Source organism: Aquarana catesbeiana, linkage group LG12 (assembly GCF_042186555.1).
Source record: "Aquarana catesbeiana isolate 2022-GZ linkage group LG12, ASM4218655v1, whole genome shotgun sequence".
Taxonomy (NCBI): domain Eukaryota; kingdom Metazoa; phylum Chordata; class Amphibia; order Anura; family Ranidae; genus Aquarana; species Aquarana catesbeiana.
Window position 1 is genome coordinate 70,336,186 of NC_133335.1, and position 27,479 is coordinate 70,363,664.

At 41.0% G+C, this 27,479-nt stretch overlaps 1 protein-coding gene across 4 annotated transcripts in view; it reads left to right on the forward strand.

Annotated features, from left to right (window-relative positions):
• Positions 1-553: 553 nt before the first annotated feature.
• Positions 554-27,479, forward strand: part of IKZF3 (IKAROS family zinc finger 3) — a 187,439-nt gene continuing 160,513 nt past the window's right edge. For all 4 annotated transcript variants that reach the window (XM_073608017.1, XM_073608018.1, XM_073608019.1 and 1 more), the window contains exon 1: positions 554-685. In XM_073608017.1, the coding sequence (XP_073464118.1) occupies positions 679-685 (7 nt within the window). In that variant the 5' untranslated portion in view covers positions 554-678. The remainder of the gene's footprint in view (positions 686-27,479) is intronic.

Here is a 27,479-nt window from a genome sequence, read left to right on the forward strand (position 1 = left end):
GTCGGATTTTTCACCAACAGCCTGTCATCAAACATTTCCCGTTGGAAAATCCGATCGTGTGTACGAGGCTTAGGACCCCAGAATCAGGCCGGGGTCACACCTGAGCGTAGTGAGAACTCCTGCTCGGGTTTTGGAGGGTTTCCGCTCGTGTCGCATAGGGCAACCCATTCACTATGCACAAAAAAATGCCTCAAACAAGCTCCAAAGGCTGTTTTTTGAGTGGAGCGTGACAAAACATGCCCACGCTTGGGGTGCCATTCACGATTACGCATGACCCCGTGTTTGCAGCGTGTTTTTCTGTTCGACTCATCACACCTTCTGGAGACACCAAGTGTGATTGGAGCTTAAGTTTGTATTGACGTCAGGGATGCATAAACATCAGCACACTGACATATTCGTACAATAATCCCCATGAAATGTCCCTCAGAACGTGATGAAGGTGAGTCACAGGCGGGCCTCCCCTGTATACACTACACAACCTCACACCTTCACTACAGCACGGAGCTCTAACCGCATCCTATCTCCCCCTCCCCGTGCGTCTGACGTCATGACGGCGCATCCTCCCGGAAAAGGCTTCATGCCCGGAGTCTCCCGCTCACCTGCTACTTGGAGACTGCGCGGCAGAGGGAGAGGCACGTGCAGCGCAGGACAGCCGAGGACTCGCAGGGATCTGCAAGGATGACAGGTGAGGTGATAGGCTGCCCGTCCTCCCCGCCTTGTGCAGCTCACCACACACAGGCAGCCGGGCTGGACCATGTCACAGCCTGACACAGCAAGGGACTCTTTTTTATATATCATAGAAATAAAAGAGTAACAGCAAAAAATACATGTTATTTTTATATTATTAGTTTTTTTTTGTTTATTTGCTGTTGTGTCCTTTTGAGGAGAATTTAGGGAAATTGGTGCCTTAAAAGACAATTTTTTTTTTGAAGAATATTATATTCTGGTAACTGTGGGGTTAATGCTTACGATGATAGTGTTCAGTATAGAAATTCCTTTTTTACATTTTTTTCATAACGTTATGTATTTTTAAAATAGTTTTATATATTATTTGTTTATATTTTTAGATTTTATATTAATTATTTTTATATGTGCAATCTATATATATTTTATTTCTATCATTATATTCATCATATATATTTATATTTAATATTATTTATATCTTATCTCTATTGTTATATAGAGTGTTATTTATATATATTATTTTTATTTTATATATATATATATATATATATATATATATATATATATATATATATATACACATATATATGATCTATATCTTATTTCTATTGTTATGTACAGTATTCTCTATATATATGTTTATTTTATATATATATATATATATATATATATATATATATATATATATATATATATATATATTCATATTTTTTATTTTATTTATATATTATATAACTAATAAAAAAAATGAATGAATATAGATAGATAGATAAATAATATATATAACAATAGAAATAAGATATAGATAATATAACATGTGCATACATATATATATATATTTCTATTTTAATTCAGTCATTATATATTACTTATATGTAAAATAATAATAGAAATAAAATGAAAAGTATATATAAATAATACTGTATATAACAATAGAAATAAAATATAAATAATATTAACTGTATATATATATATATATATATATATATATATATATAATTGATTATATAATAATAGGAAAAAATAAAATAGATGTAATATATATAAATAATATACAACATTAGAAAAAAATAGAAATAATATAAAACATAAAATATATATATATAAATATATATAAATATTATATAATGATTGCATTAAAATAGAAATATATATATATACTGTATATAAATATATATATATATATATATATATATATATATATATATATATAAATTATTTTTTTATTTTACAGTCAAGGGACAATGATGGGCCATTTCAGGGTGCGTTTTTTTTTTTTTCTGTATGTTTTTTTTTCTTCGGCGCATCAGACTCAAGCGTTTTTTGTTTTAGCCAATGGAAAACTAGCTACAAGGCTTGGAAAGCGTTCATTTTCTGGCATTATCAGACGTTTCTATTGGTGCCAAACGGAGCCGAAAACACCCCATTCTTCTTCGGAAGAAGCTTTTTCAAACATTAGGTCCCATTCACGACATCGAGTGTTATTTGTCATGTTTAGTGAGTAGGATGACCCATGTGTTCCAGTGGGCTTGCCATACGCATGACAAACGCATCAAAGAAGCATGTACCTTTTTTCACCTTCAAAGAAGGAACGCACCTCTTGTTTTGGTTAATAATAAATGGCACCCCAAGTGCGAATGGCTCCATATATCAGATATCAGAGCTGCATACACCCGTGACCAGCCGTGTCCTGTAATTCATTTGTACAGACGCTGTATACAACTCCCAGAAATATGGCCATATTTTACACTATGTGCCCCAATACGCCCCCATGTGTGAGTCCCGATACTGACGGATTCTCACGGCTTTTATTCATAAAACGTGTTGCTGTAAAGGCTTCATAAACGTTCTCTGGAATTTAGCTGGCTTTATTCTTGTGGATTTTCAAAACTTTTCATACGAACATTAGAATTCTCATCAGTGCATTGGATGAGATGACGAATGTCGCTCCAAAGTATTTCAAAATAACATTTGCTTTTAACTTTCAATTTTGTGAATTGACTTTCCTGAATGAAAACCACATTCAAACATTCACAGTTAGAAGTTAGTTTGCCCCGTTAGAAGTTAGTTTCACCCCACTAACGGTTCGAATATTAAACAAATATTCTCATAACTCAAACTTCTACTGGTGTATGCCAGCTTTAGAATGTCATTTGTAGCTTTCCTAAAATGTTTTTTAAACAACGTGCCCATCTAAAGCTGGCCATACACTATACCAGGGGTCCCCAACCCCCGCTGCCAGTCTTTATAGTGCAGTCCCCTTTACATCACAGCGTCCCTTTACATCACAGTGCCACTTTACATCACAGTGTCCCTTTACATCACAGCGCCCCTTTACATCACAGCGCCCCTTTACATCACAGCGCCCCTTTACATCACAGTGCCCCTTTACATCACAGCGCCCCTTTACATCACAGCATCCCTTTACATCACAGCGCCCCTTTACATCACAGCGCCCCTTTACATCACAGCGTCCCTTTACATCACAGTGTCCCTTTACATCACAGCGCCCCTTTACATCACAGTGTCCCTTTACATCACAGTGTCCCTTTACATCACAGCGCCCCTTTACATCACAGCGTCCCTTTACATCACAGTGTCCCTTTACATCACAGCGCCCCTTTACATCACAGTGTCCCTTTACATCACAGCGCCCCTTTACATTACAGTGTCCCTTTACATTACAGTGTCCCTTTACATCACAGTGCCCCTTTACATCACAGCGCCCCTTTACATCACAGCGCCCCTTTACATCACAGTGCCCCTTTACATTACAGTGTCCCTTTACGTTACAGTGTCCCTTTACATTACAGTGCCCCTTTACATCACAGCGTCCCTTTACATCACAGCGCCCCTTTACATCACAGCTCCCCTTTACATCACAGTGTCCCTTTACATCACAACGCCCCTTTACATTACAGTGTCCCTTTACATTACAGTGCCCCTTTACATCACAGTGCCCCTTTACATCACAGTGCCCCTTTACATCACAGTGCCACTTTACATTACAGTGTCCCTTTACATTACAGTGTCCCTTTTCATTACAGTGTCCCTTTACAGTGCAGTCCCCTTTACATTACAATGCCCCTTTACATTACAGTGCCCCTTTACAGAGCAGTGCCCCTTTACAGAGCAGAACCCGTTACATTAATGTAAAGGGGCACTATGATGTAAAGGGGCACTGTAATATAAGGGGAGCTGTGATGTAAAGGGGACTGCACTGTAAAGGGGTACTGTAATGTAAAGGGGCACTGTGATGTAAAGGGGCACTGTAATGTAAAGGGACACTGTAATGTAAAGGGGCGCTGTGATTTAAAGGGTCACTGTGATGTAAAGGGGACTGCGCTGTGATGTAAAGGGACGCTGTGATGTAAAGGGGCGCTGTGATGTAAAGGGGTGCTGTGATGTAAAGGGGACTGCGCTGTAAAGGGGCGCTGTGATGTAAAGGGGACTGCGCTATAAAGGGGTGCTGTCATGTAAAGGAGCGCTGTGATGTAAAGGGGAGCTATGATTTAAAGGGGACTGCATTGTAAAGGGGCACTGTAATGTAAAGGGGTGCTGTGATGTATAGGGGAGCTGTGATGCAAAGGGGCACTGTAATGCAAAGGGGCGCTGTAATGCAAAGGGGCACTGTGATGTAAAGGGGCACTGTGATGTAAAGGGGCACTGTGATGTAAAGGGGCACTGTAATGTAAAGGGGCGCTGTGATGTAAAGGGGCACTGTAATGTAAAGGGGCACTGTGACGTAAAGGGGAACTGAGGACACTGATATAAAGGGGGGACTGTCCTGTAAAGGGGAGGTTGTGATGTGAAGGGGGCTGAGAACAGACACTGTGAATATCCCATCCCCTGACCTGTCCACCAAACACAAACCCCTCCCCTGGTCCCTGGGAAGCTGCCATGAAACTGGTCCCTGGTGCCAGAGAGGTTGGGGACCACTGCACTATACTATGTAAAAGCTGTAATATGAGATCAAACCTAAACAACCCATTCAATTAGCATAACATCAGGCAGACCCTTGTACTACATAGCTGATGGTAGAGCTAAAGGAATTGTACAATCAGATTGTATGGTGTATGGTCACCCTGTGGCATGCTGTGCCATTTTCACCACAGGAAAAACTGTGTTGTCACCCTGTTAAAGAAAGAGGAAAGATACCAGATCTTGAATAGGCGATGTATACGTGTTACAGAGGACTCAGAAAAACAGAAGCTGCTGCATAACTGCCGCTGACAGACGACATCATACATGTCAGGGCCATTAGTCCATAGTGTCACTATAATTGGGTTTATAGGAACTCTGTGCTGTCATAGTTTTTTGGAATTTCCGGGACAGTCAATTGTTTTGGAAGTAACCTCCTTGATTTTAATACCAATTTTAGAGCAATAAAATCCATTGTTTTCTGCAAACTAGGTTTACTTCTTTACGCCTGTGTAACATATATATATATATCACATATATATATGGCATCCAGGAGGTGGGCTTTAAACTTGGGTGCCGCATATATGTGTTCTTGTCTTTGTACTGGGAGCGTGCCGGATTGTGCGCTCCCAGTATTGAGGCTGGGCTGTCAGTGACAGCTCCGCTTCTCTACTAATGACTGGGACCTGGGACAATCGGATCACAATCACATGCTTGCTGTTGTAGCTTCTGATTGGCTATCACTGTGATCATTCAATCTTTAGCCCACCACTGTGTGCTGTTTTTCCTTTGTGAAGAAGATAAACAACTCACTTTCCCTCTAGCAAGGAGAAGAATATACATTGTATCTTTTACATGTCTGCAAAAAAAAAAAAAAAAAATCTGTTAAAAAACCAAATATTAATAATAAAGATGAACTAGTTCAGGACTTGATCTAGTGTAGTGAGTGTTAGTGGCAGTGTAATGCTGGCCATACACTATACAAAAAAATTGCTCAAACCCATTTTCAAAAAAAACGAACATTCCGGCGTGAGAGCAAACGATCATGCCATCATGTAATGACCGATAAATCGTTCAGTGGGCATACATGAATACATTGTTGTTTGTTTTTTTTTTTCATATACCTAGTGCAAACAGTTTGGACGGGAAACACATTAACCTTTCAATTTATCATTCGTTCGGCAGAAAATTTCCAAACTTGTCCTTTGTTTTTTGGCTCAAATACGTCCTAACCAATTACCGATTTGTGCCCATTAACTGTCCGAAAAACGAATAAACTGTCTAAATGGCCGAATTTCAGCCAATTTTTATGGTGTATTGTATAGTGTATGGCCAGCATTAGTGTCAGTGGCAGTGAAGGGGGGCGAATTCACACTGTTCACCCCACTAAATCACAGAGCAGCCATAGTGATTCAGTGCTTTGGCCACTCTGCATTGCTGGCTGCTAGGGGGCAGTGTGGTGCGTGATTCAGCGCATCACACTGCCCCCTTGGTTTTGTTTTGTATGAGCTTTATTTGAAGTGTACAAAATGTACACTTCATTCACTGCAATGACATTGCAGTGCCATTCGGGCTGGTGCTCTGCGATAAAGTGCAGAATAGAGCAGCGTAGAGATCCCCCGCTGAGCAGGCGGATCTGCTTGGACCGATTCCGCTCCATCTGAAAGGGGCCTAATTAGTGGCAGCGTGTCAGTGTAATTGTCAGTTAGTGTTAGTATAATGTCAGTTAGTGTCTCTGTCCATTATTGTAATTAAGTAGCAGTTAGTGGCAGTTAATGGCAGTTCAAGTGACAGTTAGTACACTCACTCACTCACACTCACAGCGCGTTCACGTTAGCGGTAAAGCGATGCTAGTTTTAGCGGCGCTTTACCGTAGTTTTAGCGGAGCTTTTCAGCCACTAGCGGGGCGATTTTAACCCCCGCTATTGGCTGAAGTAAGGGTTAAATGCGCCAAAAAGCGAGGTTTGCAGGCGATTAGGCAGCGGTGCCCATTCATTTCAAAGGGGAGGGGCGGTGGAGGAGCTGTGGGGAAGTGGTGTATACACCATTCCTAAATCAGTCCAAAGATGCTGCTTGCATAACATCGTGCAAGTGCACCGCTCCAGTGTGAAAAAGCCTCCAGTGTGAAAGGGGTCTTAGTGTCAGTGTATTTAACCCCTTCACACCGACCGTATGCAAATTTGCGTCCATGGCTTGAACGGGTTAAACCGGGGTGATGCCTGCAGCTGCAGGCATCACCCCGGTACCGTTTTTTAGAGCAGGCGGTTGGCTTGTTAGTGATAACAACTGATGCGGTTAAAAGATGCTCGGCTGTTATCCTAAGTGCTAGTTCACACCAGATGCAGTTCCGTGCGCTTTTTTTCTGCACTAAAAATGCATGCACAGTGTTTTTCATGTATTCCAATGACTCTAGTTCACACCAATGCAAAGAGAGAGCGTGCTGCATTTTTTCTGCACAGAACTGTATTGGAACCTAGCAAATTGTATCAAAAACGCACTGGAACTGCGTGTGGTGTGAACTGTAAACAAAAACTGATCCAGAACGTACCTGGAGTGCATTTTTGTGGTGTGAACTGGCCCTAAAAATGCATGCACAGTGTTTTCCATGTATTCCAATGGCTCTAGTGCACACCAGTGCAGTCAGCTCCAGTCAGTTTCCGGTCAGTTTCTGCACCGGAAACTGACCGGCACTGACTGCACTGGTGTGAACTAGAGCCTTTGGAATACATGGAAAACACTGTGCATGCATTTTTAGTGCAGAAAAAAAGTGCACTGAACTGCATCTGCTGTAAACTGGCCCTAAAGGAGCGGGAGGGGACGTCCTCCCGCCGCCTTCCACCGCTCTTCCCGGGCCTCCCGTCCCACCGAGAGACCCGAGCCACCAGCCGGCACATCTGCCGCCTAGGCTGAGATCCAAACAAAGCCGAAATTGGCTTTGATCGGGTCTCTGATGTAAAATCCCAGAAGCAACATCACTTCCAGTTTACTCAGCTGCCAATGGCGCCGATTTTAAAAAAAATGACATTATTCAGAATCGCAGATTTTGGCGATCTGAATACTTTTAAGTGCAAAGGAGGGATTTGGGGCCTTTTAGACCCCAAAATCCTCCATAAAGAGTACCTGTCAACCACCTATTACTGTCACAAGGGATGTGTACATCCCTTGTGACAGCAATAAAAGTGATCAGAATAGTTTTTTTTTTTTAAAGGGACAATGTAAAAAATAAATAAATAAATAAGAACAAAAAATGTAAAGCCCCCCTGTGCTCGCGCAGCAAAGAAAACGCAAACGTAGGTCGAGCCCGAAAATGTAAACGGTGTTCAAATTACACATGTGAGGTATTCCTGCGAATGTCAAAGTAAGAGCAATAATTCTAGCAAAAGACCTCCTCTGTAACTCTAACTTGGTAACCGTCAATTTTTTTAAAATCGTTGCCTATGGAGATTTTTTGGTACCGTAATTTGTCGCCATTCCACGAGCGTGCACAATTTTAAAGCGTGACATGTTTATTATCTATTTACTTGGTGTAACATCATCTTTCACATTATACAAAAAAAATGGGATAACTTTACTGTTTAGTTTTTTTTTTAAATCATGAAAGTGTCTTTTTTCCCCAAAAAATTGTGTTTAAAAGACCACTGCGCAAATACTGTGCGACATAAAATATTGAATTGATCGCCATTTTATTCTCTAGGGTCTCTTCTAAAAATATATATATATATAAAATGTTTGGGGGTTCTTCTAAGTAATTTTCTGGCAAAAAAATACGGATTTTAACTTGGAAGCAACAAATGTCAGAAATAGGCTTAGGCGTGAAAGGGTTAATGTAATAAAAAAAAAAGATTTTATAATTAGTGTCAGTGTGAGTGTTGTGTCAGGGTTTTTAGGTAGGGCAAAAAAAAGCCCACTATAATATGTACTATTGTTTCATGGCCCTACTACGGGCACAAAGAACAGATAACAGACACATATGTGGTATCGTCACGATCAGGAGTGGGAGAATTTATTTTGGTGGTGGTACATGGTAATGGCCTATATGGTAATAATAGCATGGTAATATGCATATTAATAATAATAATAAGCAATATTAATAATATTAATGATTATTAATAATTAATTATAATACTAGCATATGGTAATAGCATACAGCTGAGTTAAAAAAAAAAAAAAGTTTTTTTTTTTTTTTTTACTACTTTGGGCAAGATTTCCTTTAATAATAATAAAAATCAATAGATATCCATTTACTTTTCCCACAAAATGAAAGTCCAATCTGTGCTAAAAAAAAACAAGGTATAACTGGATACACTAAGTAGTTGCAATGATATGTACAGGTAAACCAATACATATCAAAGTTGCAAAATGTGTTTCCATCCTGGTCATTAAGGGCTTTAATTACTTATGGACTGTTAACGTTTCAAGGAAGTGTTTTAATAAATAACGATTGATACAGAACGTTTTGCAGTATTATGCACGTCAAGCACAAATATTCGCTGACTGCAGGGGAGTAAATCACAAAATTATTTAAAAATGTGAAAATCTGAAAATATATCTTTGATAAAAAAAAAAAATAGTTCACAAATTGTTTGATATAAAATATTGCATCTGCTATCATTTTATTCTACAGAGTCTCTGCTTTCAAAAAATGTATGTTTGGGGGTTTTAAGCAATCTTCTATCAATTGAAAGAAAAAAAATAATATTATGGCTGCAGCGAAAAGGTTCATTTTATTAAGTGCCAACGGTGACACTTTTAAGGCAGCATTTTTACTGCTAAAATTTTTCAGGACTTCAGGGAACCCCCACTAAAAAGGGTGTATATATATATATATATATCTCACAATACATTTCTGTGATCAGTAGAATTTTAAATAAAGAATGGCGATTATTTAAACCCTCTATATGACAGAAATGTTTTCAGTGATCAAATTAAATGAAACAAACAATAAATACGGCCATAAAAATAACACAGATAGTGAAAATTGGAATCCCTTACATTAGTGGTCAGGCAAGTGCTCTCTCCTCATGGAACCCCATTGCAACTTCTGGAGGAACCCTAATTGAGAAAGGCCACTTTAAAGCAAATCTAGACCCTAAAGCCAAAATGTATTATATTAAAGCTTGCCAATTCATAGATGTGGTGGCTGCATTTGTTTTCTTTGTTTAGCCTTTTTTGTCTTTTTTTTTTCACCTGGTAATCTGGTCTTAGATGACTCGTCTCTCTCTTTTTTTTTTTTTTTTTTGATCAGCTAGTGGGCTGATCAAAAAAATGACAAATTCACCCATCTTTACATTTGAGGTGGATGAAGGAATCCTCCCTGCTGAGCTATTGTATTCTGACAGTGGAACATATCTGCTCTCAGAATACACTGATCAGAGCTGCAGCTGGTTGGCTGCATCTGCTGATCGAAGAAGAATTTTCCAACAGTCCAGTTGAGGAGCTAGATCCACTCCCTGCGAATGAGAATGGCCGCAGATGGATCAAAATTCATCCAGTTCCTGCTCTGGTGTATGCCAAATTTTGATACATCTATGGCTGGCTAAAGTTATTTTTCAATGTCCTTTAAAAGAGAAGTTCAGAATTTAGAAAAAAAAAACTATACTCACCTAGGTGCCTGAGCTGAGACGGGTGTCAGTCCAGGTACCTGGCAGATCCAGACTTCATTGTCCTGATGACGCGTTGCCTTGAGTGATCTGTGTGACGTCAGCAGAGAACGGACTTCTGCTGAAAACGGGTCACAGGAGTGCTAAACGAACTGCACTCCTGTGATCCATAGGAGAAGCCCAGCCAAACAAGCTCAGGCTGGACTTCTCCTTTAAGGATTGGCAAGCTGCAGTATATTACATTTTTGTTTTTGTTAACAATAGACATTAGAGACTAGCCTAGACTAGTAATGGTCTGATTAGACAGTGTTTGTAGGTCTTCCCTAAAGTCCCCTGAGACTTATGCCTCGTACACACGATCGGACTTTCCACCAACAAAAGCGTGGAATTTTGTCCGAAGGGTGTTGGCTCAAACTTGTCTTGCATACACACGGTCACACAGATGTTGGCCAACAATTACGAACGTAGTGACGTACTACGTGGTTTTCCAGCTCTTTAGCGCCTCCCTTTGGGCTCCTTCTGCTAATTTCGTGTTAGTAGAAGTTTGGTGAGTGTTGATTCGCGCTTTTCTTTTTGCGTTTTCATTAAACGCTTTTCATTTCCTGCTTTTCAGTTCGTTTCTGAACGGCCGTTCGTCAACCAGACATGTTGCGGAATTGGAGGTGTTATTTATTATTGGCCTTGGAGTTATTGCTTTGACATAATTTTTTCGGTTGAATAATGATTTGATTTAGTATTTTTTCTATATTTTTTGATGCATAGAATGCACTTTTTGGTTAAGTTCTATTGGCAGATAGCATGTCTATTATTTTTTTTTTGTAAAGCAAAATAAAAAAATTGTGGAGAATATGTCTATGTGTTTTACTTCAAATGACAGTTTGGGAGTAGACAGTTACATTTTAAAAATACAATGTAAAATTGACAAGGGACACCAACATAGTTATATCTTTGTTCTTAAAAACTACGGGATAATGGTGTTGTGGTAACTTGCACAAATAAAAAAAAAGCATAATAATATTATTCTTGATATCACTAGAAAAAAAAAGCCTTTGAAAATTAGTTTGCAATAACTCCATCAGTATCACCAGCAAAGCAGCTTCATTATTATCCCATTAAAGAAGAAGAGAATGTGCGCTGCATTTGGAGAATTCATAATCGTCACGAATGTTAATTCTCCATTACGAACCCTTCTCCTTCCGAGCATGCATGTTTGTACTTTGGACTTTTGTCCGACGGACTTGTGTACACACGCTTGGATGATCCGACAACAGACATTTGTTGGCGGAAAATTTGAGAGAATGCTAGCCAACATTTGTTGGCGAAAAGTCCGACAACAAATGTCCGATGGAGCATACACACGGTCGGATTTTCCGCCAACAGCCTGACATCGAACATTTCCTGTTGGAAAATCCGTTCCTGTGTACGTGGCATGAGTCTGTTGGGATTCATTTTCAATACCAAGCTGGCATCTACAGGACTTCCATTCACCATAGGCACAAATATCCAAGCTCTCCTAGTCGTCCCTTAGAATACTCATTAGATGGCTGGATCATCATATATAGTTCATCAGTATGGCTGATGTAAAGTCGGATCACTGTGGTAGAACATGTAGGAATCAGTTTTTTTTTTTAGTTCCCATTCCCATTGCTGAGGAATATTGAAGAAGGAAGATGTCCAACTTCCCAGATCTATACAGATTCAGGGACTGACTGGCCTGCTGTGTATCTGGATGTTTTCCCATACCGTATGACATGGGTGCTCAACCTGTGGCCCTCCACCTGTTGCTGAACTACAAGTCTCATCATGCCTCAGCCTTTGGGAGTCATGCTTGTAACTGTCAGCCTTGCAATGTCTCATGGGACTTGTAGTTCTGCAACAGCTGGAGGGCCGCAGGTTGAGCACCCATGCCGTATGACATTAATCTGGACACAAATTGACTCAGCAGTGTGATCTGTTTATACAGGGCTACGCAGTCTGTGGGTTAGACACCAGATTCTGAGTTATTCTGCTGGTCTTTATATTTCAATGAGAAATCATTCTTTGGAGACCTCCAGAATTATGGTAATTCTGTTTATTTATGCCATAATGATGATATTAATGATGGTCACACCAACAAAAAAGTCGGGTGTAAAGAATGGAAATATTTCTTGTTCTCTGATTTTTAACTGTTTGTAGGTACGTTCACACACTATGCTAACCAAGAGGTTATTGCACCTGCATTTACAGTTAAATATCACAAAAGTAAAATAAAGCAAACCATTTACTGAGGATATTCTAATTTTATTCTCCACGGCTTGATAAATTCTTTTCATTTCCAGTTCATAAAAAAAAAAAAAAAACAGCGAACTACTCGTGTATGTAATTTGCAAATTGTGAAGCTAAAAGTGTTCAAGAACAGGTAGTCTCTAGTGGCAATTTTAGCAAATTAGTCATTTTTACCTTCAGATACCCATTCACGAGCGGGGTTTTTTTTTTTTCTTTTCCCGCTATTTACATTGTCAGAATGCAAGTTGTTTTACCCACATTTTAGCAGTTTTGCATAATCATTTGTTTTTATTCTTACATGTTAAGGGACAATATTACTACAAAGGATAGGTTTAAACAAGCGTCTTGAATGAGTGCTTAGGATGTGTATAATTATATCTTATTTGAACCTTTGTTTTAATAATCAATATTTTGAGCGAAACAGCACCTTTTCCCTCTTCTTTTTTTTTTCTTTTTTTTAACTGAGGCCTCTTGTGTTTTTTTATACAGACAGTTCTCTCTGCTCGGTGCAGCAGAAGATTATACTTACCTTACTTACTCTACATCTGTAGTAAACCCAGACGGTAGTACATATGGAGCACAGCTAACGGTGTAAAGTTATAAGGACCACAGGAATGTGCACCTCTCTGTAACAGCAGCAGCCCTGGGCTGGATGCATGCAATAGCCATTGTACATGCTGGATAACTGTATTAAACAGCCAAGGCTTCAGATTGATTTGATTTCCCTCTAGTTTACTGCCTTCAATTACAATGCCAATTTTTCATTGAGAGGTGATTACTTGGCAAGCATAGGACACTTATGCCAGTGTTTATGATTGTTGTGGGTCTGCAGCAAGTCACATGCACTTCAATTAGTTACAAAGTCCAGACAACGCTATAGCACAGGAGAGAAATTGCTGCCCACTTGGTGCCATGGCTCAGTAATGAAACTTCCAGTGTATCAAAGCCTGCTGATTCTTTGTAGGGGACAAAAGGTCATGAAGGAAAGAATTTGATTTAAGGGGCCCTGCGCATTGCTCACGCAATACATTGACTTTAACTAGTTCCCTTCTAGAGCATTTTTTTCCTCATTTTTTGCACATGAGAAAAATCTGCAAAAAAACAAAACAAAAAAAAACCAGGCCTTGTAGAATAAAAAAAATGGTTGTTGTGATGATTTAATTTTTTTTTTCACGCACAATGTTTCCGCAACTGTTTATAAAATCGATCAAAACACAGAAGAAATATGCCCATGGGACTTTTAGAGAATCCAGCCAAAGAAAAATATACCAAGTAATTGTATAAAAAGAAATATATCACAGTGTGATATATTTAAAGCGGAGTTCCACCCAAAAGTGGAACTTCCACTTTAAGTACTCCTCACCCCCTGACATACCACAATTGGCATGTAATTTTTTTGGGGGGAGAGTAGGTACCTGGTTTTGAGAGGGACTTCCTGTACCACTTCCTCCTTCCGTCTTCTTGCCGCCTAGGCAACCCCTCCCTCCCTGGGAATCTTCTGGGACACGTCACAGGTCCCAGAAGATTGCCTGGCCAGTGACAGAGCGCAGCACGACTCATGTGCATTGCGTGACCTACTGTGGAGCCGAAAGCTGTCACAGCCGGGCGCCCACACCTACAATGCCGGCGCCACGGAGAGGCGGGGGAGAGGAGCGAGGCATCAGGCGGCCGCATCGCTGGACCGTGGGACAGGTGTCTGTTTTTTTAAAAAGTCAGCAGCTACACTTTTTGTAGCTGCTGACGTTTAATAAACGTGACAACCAGTGGAACTCCGCTTTATTAAACATGATCTCCTTGCAGATGTGGGTTATTAACCGGAAAAGTGCTTTATCTTCTGATGAAGTGAACTTTGTTTCATAAAATGCGTTGAGAATCAGTTCTACAGTATCTGTCTTTCACTCATATATCTTGGCAGTCATGTTTAGTGTTGTGTATTGCAATTTATATCAATGCATTTGTTTTTAAAAAACACTTCTTTCACTACTTGTGTTTTTTTATATATTGGATGTGAACAATACAGCTGTGATATATTTCTTTTTATACAATTGTTTAATATATTTTTCTTTGGCTCAACCCTCTAAAAGTCCCATGGGCATATTTCTTCCGTGTTTTGGCAAGTTTATTTGGGGACTGAATCTAGCCTTCATCTGTGCATCCTGGTCCTTTTTTAATTTTTTTTTTATCAAATCTATATTTTCAAGAAAAAATACACTAAATAGAATTTGCACACAAACACAATTTAATCCTCATTTTTTTTTTGGTACAAAATAAAGATGAGGTAATATAGAGTAAATAGATACCAAACGTGTCAAGCCTCAAATTCTGTGTGCTCCCAAACAAATTTTGGTACCCAAAAATATCAATAGGTGACTCTTTAAATGTCTTTATAGCTCATCATGTTAGAGTAAACCGTAAACTAGAATTATTGCTTTCACTCTGACGTTTGTGAAAATACCTCACATGTGTGGTGCAGTTGTGGTTTACATACACATGCACACATGGTTTTTGCATTTGTGGGTGTGTGCAGGGCAATGGAGTTAGTTCATATATTATTTTTTATTTTTATTACGGCTTATAAAAATATTATGTAATTTTTTTTTCTTTTTATTTTTTTTTTAGGTTAGTATTATTGCTATCACATGTGGGCTAACAAACCCCTAATGTCTGCCCTGTCCTCCATTGCAGCTAATCAAGCACAGATTGTACAGTGCCCGGATCACTTTTACATTACACTGGGAGCTGGCTAAAGAGAGCAAACACAAGCTCATGGCTGCTATTGCAGCTATAGGGGTTGATTTACTAAAGGCAAATTGCAAATTGTGCATTGCAAAGAGCACCCAATTACATGCAATTGAAGTAAAAAAAACTGCATTTTTGCTTGCACATGATTGGATGATGGAAGTTATCAGAGTTTCTGCTCATTTACTAAGCTCTGGAGCAACTGCTCTTGCAGAGGGCAACTGCACTTTGCAAAGTGCACAGTCTTTTTTCCTTTAGTAAATCAACCCCATAAGCTTATTGTAAACCCTTCACCATGTGAACGTACATAGTCCAGCACAACTTGTGGTTAAAATAAATGTCTAAACCCCCCTTCACACTAGTGTATTTTCTCTTGCGCTGTCGTGCTACACTGCACAAAAATGGAATTTACATTATTCTCTATAATGCCTGTTCAAATCAATGCAGCACAACTGCAGTGATTTTTTGTAAAGTTGCTGGAGATTCTTTGGTGCAGAGCGTTTTTTGCCCAATAGACTTCAATGGGAGCACATGTAAATTGCATGTGTTGTATTTTTGGTGCGTTTTTGGCAGAGTTTTGTGTGTAAAATCTAGTTGCCTTCTATAGTTAAAGTGATTGTAAAGGCTCATTTTTTTTTAAAATAACAAACATGTTATACTTACCTCCTCTGTGTAGTTGGTTTTGCACAGGGCAGCCTGGATAATCCTCTTCTCGGGTCCCTCTTCGCTGCTCTTGGCCCCTCCCTCATTTGAGTGCTTCTCAGCCCGCATCATGTCCAATCACAGCGGGAGCGGCATGTGCCCCCTAAACCATGTACACAAAATCACGTACAGGTACGTGATTTTGCACACCCGGGCTGCCCTGCCGCAGTAAATGTACGTGGGGTGGTCCGAAGCAGTTAAAGAACGTCCTGCAAAAAAAAAAAGAAAAGTATCTCCCCCACTACTTGCACTGCAGATCTCTTCTATAGTGAAGACAAACCACAGGCTGCAGAATCTTCAGAATTTGACTCTTCCGGGAGTGTCGGATTCTTCGTCCTCCATTGTGCCCAGCTGTTTGATCCGCTACTAAGTCATTTTTGTGTCTTGTAGTGATGTGGAGGCCAATGGTAGGAAACCTTACCAGAAGTGTTGAATTATTCAGATTCTTAAAGCGGTAGTAAACCGCAGTTGTTGAAAAAAAAAATTATGAGAGACTTACCTTAGAACGAAGCCCTCCAGGACCACGCAGTCCCCTCTGAGAGGTCTGACATCTTCCCCCAGTATTCCATCTGGGTTCGCGTCTTCCAGCCACATGAGTGGCTGGGGGCACGTTGACGTCACCGCCATTTACGGCACAGGCTCTGAAGGTCCGGCGCTAAATGCTGGATCTTCAGAGCGCATGCGCCGGTAATGTCACCGGCTGCATGCACTCTAAATATCTCCTAAACTGTGCAAGTTTAGGAGATATTCACACTACCTACAGGTAAGCCTTACTATAGGCTTGCCTGTAGGTAAAAGTGGTAGAACTGAGTTTACTACCATTTTAACTTGGTGGGTTTTCTTTACTACAGCAGAGATTGGCAGTATGGCAGTGGGAGAGATTAGTATTAATATTTGACACTGTTTTTGATAAACGCATCAGTATCTGGTACAATGCATATAGTAGCAATTCTCAATTAATTCTCAAGGTGCTCATCCAAATGCTTATCATATCCCTCTTTAGTGTTACATTGGGGTAGCAAATGCCTCTAGAACTTTTTTGGACACAGAGGGTGGCTTCTGACCTTACATCTCTCCCTATCCATAAGGGCAAGCTCTGTGGCTTTAAAAACTTTCTGGCCCTCTTCACTTGATTTCCACAACTCCATAAGGAGCAAAATGCATTAGTCAATCTGGGATATGTCAGTACCAATGAGATATTTTTGAAATATCAAGTTATTGTCTCTTGAATTGTTCTCTGGTCATTTGAGCTGTCTGAAAGGATCCAGGTGTCTGTTCCTGTCTGTTTTCTAATTTACACATCAACCTATTCATTGCATCTTTCCAAAGAACCCCCTGATGAAGACTCATCAAGTCGAAACGCGTAAGAGGGGGCCCTTTTGGGTTCTGATGTACCTTTGGTGATTGGAGAGACCTGCAACTGGGATATCGCCTGGCACTTGTGGGTGTCAGGGAGCAACAACTGAAATGCGGGAGACTCCCGCACCTCACGGGAGATTTGGCGTGTCTGCCTAATGCCCCGTACACGCGGTCGGACTTTGTTCGGACATTCCGACAACAAAATCCTAGGATTTTTTCCGACGGATGTTGGCTCAAACATATCTTGCATACACACGGTCACACAAAGTTGTCGGAAAATCCGATCATTCTGAACGCGGTGACGTAAAACATGTACGTCGGGACTGTAAACGGGGCAGTGGCCAATAGCTTTCATCTCTTTATTTATTCTGAGCATGCGTGGCACTTTGTCTGTCGGATTTGTGTACACACGATCGGAATTTCCGACAACGGATTTTGTTGTCGGAAAATATCCTGCTCTCAAACTTTGTGTGTCGGAAAATCCGATGGAAAATGTGTGATGGAGCCTACACATTTTCGGAATTTCCGACAACAAGGTCCTATCACACATTTTCCGTCGGAAAATCCGATAGTGTGTACGGGGCATAAGTGTCATTCAACCAAGAAGAGGACCAGCAGTGGACTGCAGAGCTCTAAGTCTGCAAAGGGCAGCATTGAGAAGAAGATGAATACGACAGCAAAAGCTACATGTAAAAAAAAAACAACAAAAAAAACCACAGAGGTGTGGAATACATGCAGCAGTTAGCACACCTATCAGTGCAACATAGACATGATAAAAATGGCTCAAATTGTCTTGATTTCAGTTTCTGTTCTTTTTGCAATTTCTTGCTCGCTTTTTCATTTGGCAGTAATCAGATTCTCACACAGTTGCTTGCTTCCTATTTTTCAACGGACGTGTACTTCCAATGCCAAATGTACTTTTTAATGATCTCCCAGTAGCCTGTAAACTGCTTGTATAGACAACTGAACTTTTAACTTGATAACCCATGATTAATGGTCTGCTATAGTGAAGCTGCAGAACATTGTAGAATCAGCGTAAAAAATAAATAAAAGAAATACAGATAGTTGTCATTGCCGTGTTTGATGGTAAAAACTTTTTGATGGTAAAAAAAGGGCTTGTTAACCTTATGCTCATTTCACTATGTAGTGAGCTGCTGCCCAGAAACAAGTATTAAGTATTATTGGGGAAAAAAAGTCCACTGGAGCCCACACACAATCGAATTATCCGCCGGAGTCCGGTCCGCCGGACCAAGTCTGCCGTAAAGTCCGCTCATGTGTACGCGGCATAAGAGTTCCCTACCTGCATATTCTTCCTGGGTATGTCATCAGTTAGATAATGAACTCAGGTTTAGGGTGTAATCCTTGGAGCTTGCATCTTCAAAGGCAGGTCTGCAGTGGCCTTTCCTAAATTTTTTCCTGATGAGTTCCCGTTAATGTGACAAGGAAGTTGAACATTTTTGACAATGGTAATTTTGTTTGTTTACTTTAAACCAGTGGTCTCCAAACTGTGGCCCGGGAGCCAAATGTGGCCCCTTGCTTGCCTTTATGCGGCCCTTGTGGCATTTTTTCTCCCCCTAATACAAGACACTATTCCTTCCACTAACATTAACAATGAAGCATAATTATTCCCACTGATACCAATGATGGAGCACTATTCTTACCACTGAAAATAACAATGGGGCACTATTCCTCCCAATGACACCAGTGATGGGGCACTTTTTCTCCTACTGACACCAATGATGGGGCACTATTCCTCCCACTGGCACCAACATCAGGGTACTATTCTTCCTACAGACACCAACAACAGGGCACTATTTCTCTTACTGATACCAACAATGGAGCACTATTGCTCCTATTGACAGCAATGACAAGCCATTGTTTCTCCTACTGATACCAACAACACGAATGTTGTGCAGTTCTACCCTGTTTCCCCGAAAATAAGACCTAGCGTGATTGTCGGTGATGGCTGCAATATAAGCCCTACCCCCCAAATATGCCCTAGTTAAAATCCTTGTAGGTCTTATTTTCAGGGTAGGGCTTATTTTCGGGGAAACAGTGTAGGGCTTATTTGGGGGGGTAGGGCTTATATTGCAGCCATCACCGACAATCACGCTAGGTCTTATTTTTGGGGAAACAGGGTATATCTATATCTTTGTGTTAGATAAAAATGCTTCTACTTGAGGGCTACGGTTTGCTCCTTTTTGAGTGTGAAGAGAACATTGAGGACACACATGCAAGAGAGCAATGTACAAAATGCAGCAAGCCAAAGAACTAACCATGCCTCACTAATATGGCAGCGGAAAATGTAAAGCTGCCCTTTTATGTACACTGTAGCCCTTGACTTCTGACCAGTTTCTAGTACATGGATGAGGGCTGGCAAAACTGTAAAAAAAAGGTGCTTCTGATAGTGATAGCTTTTTTCTTTAATTTGGTAACATTTTTTGTAGTACCTGTAGTAGTAGTACCTATATATATATATATTATATATTAAACTTTTTTGTATAGGTGATTTTTAGATATATGTACTTTAATGTACAGTATATTATGTATATTTATTTGTTCACATGTGTTAACTCTAAAGACGGGGTATTCTGTTATCCTGGCTCTAACGTAATAATAAAAGACAATTATTTGCACCTAATCACTTTGTCATAATGGAGATCCTTTTCTTCTCTATGGATCTTTTTCATCTTTATGAAGCTGTCTTCTGAGACTGTAGATCAGGGGTCTCCATACTTTGTAAACAAAGGGCCATTTTACGATCCTTCAAACCTTAGAGGGGCCGGACTGTGGCCATTGTGAACAGAAATTGTCCTGGCATCAGTGGGAGTTAACAATGCATCTTTGGTATTAGGGGGAGGAATAGTACCCCATCACTGGTGTCAGTGGGAGGAATAGTGCTCCAGTCGTTGATGTCAGTGGGAGGAACAGTGCCCCATCATTGGTGTCAATGGGAGGAATAGTGCTCCATTGTTGGTGTCAGTGGAAGAAATAGTGCATATATGTTGTTAAAGTTTGGTCAGCAGGCTCCATGTGTTCTGGGGGAAGCAAGGCAGTAGAGTCATGGGTGTCTTTCCAAGGCTTGCACCATTGCTTAAATGATATGTCTTCTGCACTACTGGATGAAGGCATAACACCTGTGGGGATTATGATTGAAGAATTATGTTCCCCTAAATGTGGGGGTACACTGGAATAGTGGCTCATAAGACTAGAATCCCCCAGGATAAAGTTGTAGCGCAGCTGCCTTATAAAAATTTACAGCCTGAGCCTGTGTGGCATTCTCTGGTTGTTGTAAAGAAGAGAAAGAGACATGTTAGAGAGATACTGGCTAGCGCGGTATAGAGGAGGCAGGTTAGCTTGGCCCTAAATCAGTAGGACTGGAGCTTGTACTGGAGGCAGCACAGGGTGGGGAGCTGATTCCTCCGAAGGGATGACTGACAGTGCAATATTGTGAATCACCCCATAGACATTTAAAGCTTAACTAAAAGCACCTTTTCCTTTTTAATTTGGATAGCGTGGTTGTTATCTGTCTCTCTATGTGTCTTGATCACTAATGTCACCAGAAATGGAGGTGAAGAACAGGAATAAAGGAGAAATATTCTAGTGGGGACACTTGTTTCTTTGACAACTGTCTAAGAGGGGATTTTCCTCACATTGGAGAGCTATGCTGCCACTTCCTGTTGAGTGTATAGGACAGGAAGAGAAGGGAGGTCTCCCTAATCATAAATGGCAAAAAACATAATTGCAGTTTTAATTCTCCCCTACTCTATCCATAATGAAAAAAAAGTTTTGGAATTAGATATAAAAGTGTATAGAGACCCAGACACTTATCAGAGTAGTTGCCACAAATTTTCCTGTAATGTCTAAAAGTTTAATTAATTTTTTTATCTCCTGATTTCATTTAAATAAAACCTGGTAATCGTACCAGCAAGGTGTAGCCACAAGCACTTCATTTCATAGGGTTACAATGCTTTAAAGAGAAGTATGGGCTTGTAAAACGAAAAACATTTATACTCACCTATCCGTTCCGATGCTGCATCTGTCTCCCACTGCCTCTAAGACCGAGAACTGAGCGATCAAACACAGCTGATCACTCGGTTCTCATGCCTTCAGTGAGCCTTCAGCCTACAATGAGCAGATAGCCGGTGAATTTCAGTCACTGGCTGCCCTTAATGGAGCACTGGGCTGTTGAGGGGGCGGGAACGGCTGGCTCGGGTTCTCAGCAGTTTGATAAAAGGCTGAGCTAGATGCCAGTCCTGGCATCTGGGTGGATCCCGGCTGTAAAGTCGACATCTTTCCCGAGCCTGGCTCAGCTGAGTGACCTCAGCCTGTAGTAGACTTTAGACTGAAAATGGGTCACAGGAGTGCACAACAGGAGAAATATAGCCAAAATAGCGTTGGCTATACTTCTCCTTTAAAGTAGTGGCCTGCTGCGTTGTCCCCCTTTCCTATGTATTCATAGCTTGGACTACAGGCAGTTGAGTCAGTGCACAATGTGCTGGCAGCTTTCACCATAGCCACCACAGTAAAACTTCATCTGCCACTGAGGAATACACAAATCCTTAGCAAGTTCTTACTGAGAGCCTAGATCAGTGATGGTCAACTTTAAAATAATAGAGGGCCTCAAGTGCGGCCCTCGACACTTTGAGAGGGCTGCACATTAGCAGCGCATTTGTGCATTTGTGCTTTGAAAGGCAGCCTTTTGAAAATCAATAGGCTATAACGAACCTCATCTGCCAGAAATGTCACTCTTACTACATTTTTTGCAGCATATCACAAGACACACTGAAGAGGTTGGAGTACATTAACCCCCAACAATGGTATCAGTGGTAGTAATAATAATATCCAGCATTGTTGCCAGTGACTGCAATATTAATCCCATGCATTGGTGTCAGTTAGTGCAATAACCCCATGCATTGGTGTCAGTGGACACAATACTAACCCCCAATATTGGTGCCAGTGGATGCAATAATAGATCCCAATATTGGTGTCATTGGATGCGATAACACATTATGACAGACTCTGATTGGACGGCACACTCGAGGGAGAACGCAGTTCAAAGTTGACCGCAGTGAGCATGCGCCAGAGACATCACTGGCCACTAAAAATGTGAATATCTGGTGCAAGTTTAGGAGATAGTCCCTGTACTTACAGGTGAGCCTTATTATAAGCTTACCTGTAGGTACAAGAGAAAAGCGGACTTTATTACCGTGGTGGACAAATCATGGAATCTCTCTATTATGTTGTATTCTGATGGGCAAAGACTCTTTTAAAATGATAGTTGAATGCTGTAAATTATTTTATTTATTATTATTTATTACATGTACTTATATTGTGCTATCAATTTATGCAGCGCTTTACATATACTGTACATTTTTGACAGATGAATGTCCAACAAACATTCGCTGTACAAAGTTATATATTGAATCTTTTATGAATGGACCCCTAAGTAGTCTTTCGTGAGAGTTTGTCTGGAGAGTAATTTTAACATGTGAGGTTCAATGCCCTGTACACACGATAGGATTTTCCGACAACAAAACCGTGGATTTTTTTCCGACGGATGTTGGCTCAAACTTGTCTTGCATACACACGGTCACACAAATCTTGTTGGAAATTCCGAACGTCAAGAATGCGGTGACGTACAACACGTACGACGAGCTGAGAAAAATTAAGTTCAATAGCCAGTGCGGCTCTTCTGCTTGATTCCGAGCATGTGTGGAATTTTGTGCACACGATCAGAGTTTTCGACAACGGATTTCGTTGTCGGAAAATTTGAGATCCAGATCTTAAACTTTGTTTGTCGGAAATTCTGACGGAAAATGTCCGATGGAGCCTACACAAGGTCGGAATTTCCGACGACTAGCTCCCATCGAACATTTGTTGTTGGAAAATCCTATCATGTGTACAGGGCATTAGTCTGCATTCACACCTGAGTGTTTCCTTTTCATGCAGAAAGTCGCACGATTTTGGCGTGATTTTTACCACGTTTTTGCCATGATTTTGCACAGGTCAAAAGGTCACCAATGTAAAAAGCAGAAAAACGCCTGTAAGGCCCCTTTCACACTGGGGCGGTGGGTGCGATGGCGGTAAAGCACCGCTATTCTTAGCGGCGCTTTACCGTCAATTTTGTGGTGCTATTCTGCCGCTAGCTGGACGCTTTTACCCCTGCTAGCTGCCGAGAAAGGTTTAAAAACCAGCCGCGAAAAGGTTAAAACCACCGCCGAGTGCTGCTGCAGCAGTGCTATGCCAGCGGTATAGCCGCGCTGCCCCATTGATTTCAATGGGCAGGAGCGGTGTATACACCGATCCTTCACTGCTCCAAAGATGCTGCTAGAAGGACTTTTTTTAGTGTCCTGCCAGCGAACCGCTCCAGTGTGAAAGCCCTCGGGGCTTTCACATTGGAGAGACAGCAGCGGCTCTTTCAGGGCGCTTTGCAGGCGCTATTTTTAGCGTTGTGGCGCCTGCAAAGTGCCCCAGTGTGAAAGGGGTCTTATCTGCCCAAAAGAAGCTCTTGTACTTTTTTGAGCTTCAGGCTACAAAACACTCAGATGTGAGCAGGGGCCATTTAAATGAATGCGATTTTGCTTGTTGGGCATTTTTCAGGTGTGACTGCAACCTTAAGACCCCTTTCACACTGCCGACGCCCGGGCATCAGCGGTAAAGCGGCTCTATTTTTAGCGCCGCTTTATCGTCGTTTTAGCGGCGCTATTCGGCCGCTAGTGGGGCAGTTTTAACCCCCGCTAGTGGCCGAAAAGGGGTTAAGTCCGCCCGCAAAACGCCGCCGGAGCGGCGTTTTGTCGGCGGTATCGCAGCGCTGCCCCGTTGATTTCGATGGGGAGCAGCGGTGGAGGAGCGGTGTGTTCACCGCTCCCTCACCGCTCCAAAGAAGCTGCTGGCAGGACTTTTTCTGACACCCTGCCCTCGGGCTTTCACACTGGAATGAATGTAGCAGCTGTTTTGGGGCATTTGGCAGGCGCTATTTTTAACGCTATAGCGCCTGCAAAACGCTCCAGTGTGAAAGGGGTCTAAGAATACAGTAAAAGTAGAATTAGTAGCTTTTTTCCTATAGGAGATTTCAGACCAGTTTTCTCAAACACACTTTCTCTCTCCTATCTGTTTTATTTTTCTCTTTTGCTTTCTGTCTACCTCACCCTTTAGTTCCCACACATACCCAAGCTCAACAAGACCTTATTATCTGCTTGGGATTCTTAGGGGAGAGAGATCTGACTCAGCAGCTTGAAATGACAGCTTTCTCACCTCTGCCATAGTACTGTTATGGGTAATGAGGGGGATTTGTAGAACAATACATATAAAGAAAAAAAATCTGAATATTCAAACATAAAGCTTTCTTTGCCTGAAGGTACAGACATTTATGTGGATGGGCATTTGGGGTTATTAAAGTGATTGTATACCCCATTTTTACCTACAGGCAATCCTATAATAAGGCTTACCCGTAGTTACAATGAATATCACCTAAACCTACATGGTTCAGGAGATATTCACCCTGCATGCAGCCACTAACGTCAGCGGCGCATGCGTGGTGAAGGTCTGGCATATCGTGCCGGACCTTGCTGGAACTGGGGACTCCTGCGCGCATAACGTCATTGCGGCTCCGGCCAGGGGAAAATGTCAGCTCCTTCAGTGGTGACCGGGATGCGATGCGGGGACCTCGTTCTAAGGTAAGAATTTCATAATGAGTGCATAAGGGTGCATACTAGCTTATTATGCCTTTGCCTTACAAGTTTTTTCTTTTTTCGTTTGCGGGTATACAACCACTTTAAGGAGATGTGCACATTTCCCAGCCTTCCTTAGCACGTCTCTTAAAACATAAGGCAGATTTGATATTTGCAAAAGATTTCTATACTAACAATAAAAACGATGCAGGCTTTTCATGAATTTGGTTCAAGGCTCCTGACTACATACACACCACCCCATTGTTTTTGTAATAGTGCATGTATGCACTATCTTTAAAACTGATCTTCACTGAAAAAGAGTGTGCTTAGCTGAAAAAAAAAAACACTTCTTCTCCTCCCCTCCTGAAGACTCCTGGGATAGATGACATTTTTGCCTAGGCAAGAAAGCAGAAAGTAACTGAAGAAATGTAAAAAAAAAAAAAAAAGTTTAAAACAAGTAAATATGATATACTTTTCTACCTGTTTACTAATGCTAGCAGCATAAGGATTAAAAATAATTAATGTTGATTGGGAGAGTGAAAGGGGTTGTAAACTCTCATGGTTTTTCACTGTAATGCATTCAATGCATTAAGGTGAAAAACCTTCTCTCATGCCATGCTGCAGCCCACCCGAGCCCCCGTTTTACTTACCTGACCCCGATCTTTCTCAGGCCGGGAACGAGCACTCATTCATTCGTTCATTCATTCAGCTCTACCTGGTGTCTTGATTGGATAGATTTATAGCAGCACAGCCATTGGCTCCCGCTGCTGTCAATCAAATTCAATGACTCAGCGCCGGGGGACGGGGCCGAGTCCTGCATTTTGTGTGAATGGACACGGGAGCGTGCCCGCATGGGTGTCCACTATAGGAGAGTGCTTCTCCAATGTGGACACTCGATGTGGGGAGGAGCCACCAGCACTGCTGAGAGACCCCAGAAGAGGATGATCGGGGCCACTCTGTGCAAAATGAACTGCACAGTGGAGGTAAATGTGACATGTTTCATCTTTTTTGTTTTTTTTAAAACGAGGGTTTACAACCCTCTACTCTACTCTAACTTGCAGTTTTGAAGTGTTTGCATTAATAAAGTAAAACCGTAGCAAAACTTTAATGAAATGCATTAACTGCAAAGTTCTGAAGGTTTCAGTATCACTCTATATGCAGGTTATATGGAGCAGGTATTTTGGTAGTTGTCCCAGTTGTGCTATAAGGAAACCGACACTTGTCATAAGTGTAAGTAGTCGTACAGTAACTGCCATTATTTAGCTTATTCTAGCTTTTAAACTGACACTCAGGCTTTAGTACTTTTTGAGTCACTGACCTGAAATAAGTAATTAGATGTTCTTATCTGCTTTCTTGTGATTGGTCAGTGACTCAAAATATTGAAGCAAGGGGATCAATATGAAACAAACACCCACCGTGCCACGCTACTAATTACCTCTAATGCAGCATGTGTATTCCAATCAGATATAAAGTATTATAACAACCCAAAACAATCTGTAAAGTATTTAAAACATTGCATGTGCTGATTTACAATATGTGTCCTTGTTAGAGGTATAATTATACATGCCATCTTTATAGTGGTTCAAGGTAAAAAAAAAAGAAAGTCCACTGATTGATTGCCGTGCCAGTGATCACCACTACTTCTCTGCATACTTCTCAAAGTGCTCAATGTTTCTTGAAAAGTGGTAACATTCCACTCGTGCTTCCCTTTGGGTGTATTCTCACCTGTATACCAGTGACCTCACTGTTAAGTTTGGTCAAATAGCGCTTGCTAGTCCCATCTGGACTATACTGAAAGTGTCCAAATCTCCTTATGCTTCCTCCTTGTTAGCGCTGTCTCACATCCCGTAATCTCCTCCACACTCTTGTGTATATATATATATATATATATATATATTTTAAAAATGTCCAATAGTGCTTATAACTTTAAAAATGGATGATATTTATTGTAGTACAGCCAAATGATTGTTTACATATGTTGGGTGCTAGGAGCGCACCACACTGACATCGCTTAAAACCCACCATTATGTTATTTCCGTGACACGGTATTTGCCTGCAGTGTAAAAGTTCTACTTCTGGGAACAGCCTCCATGCCATCCTCTCACCCCTTCCCTACACGTTACGCCACAAGGATCATGTGGCTTCATCAAGGGGATCAACATGAAAGCTAGATAGCTAACATTCAGATGCAGATATTAGGGTAGCACAGTGGCTAAGTGGTCACTGCTTCTGTGTGCCTGCACTAGGGCATTGGTTCGCATCCTAGTTACTGCACCACCTGCCTGGAGTTTGCATGTTCTCCCTGTGCCTGCGTGGGTTTCCTCCCACACTCCAAAGGCATGCTGGTAGGTAAATTGTCCCTAGAATGTGTATGTATGAATGTGAGTTAGGGACCTTAGATTGTAAGCTCCTTGAGGGCAGGGACTTATGTGAATGTGCAGTATACTGTTTATGTAAAGCTCTGCATGGCACTATACAAGTACCTGTAATAAATCAGAAATGGCAGGCTCTTTGTTTTTCTCATCCCTTGAATATT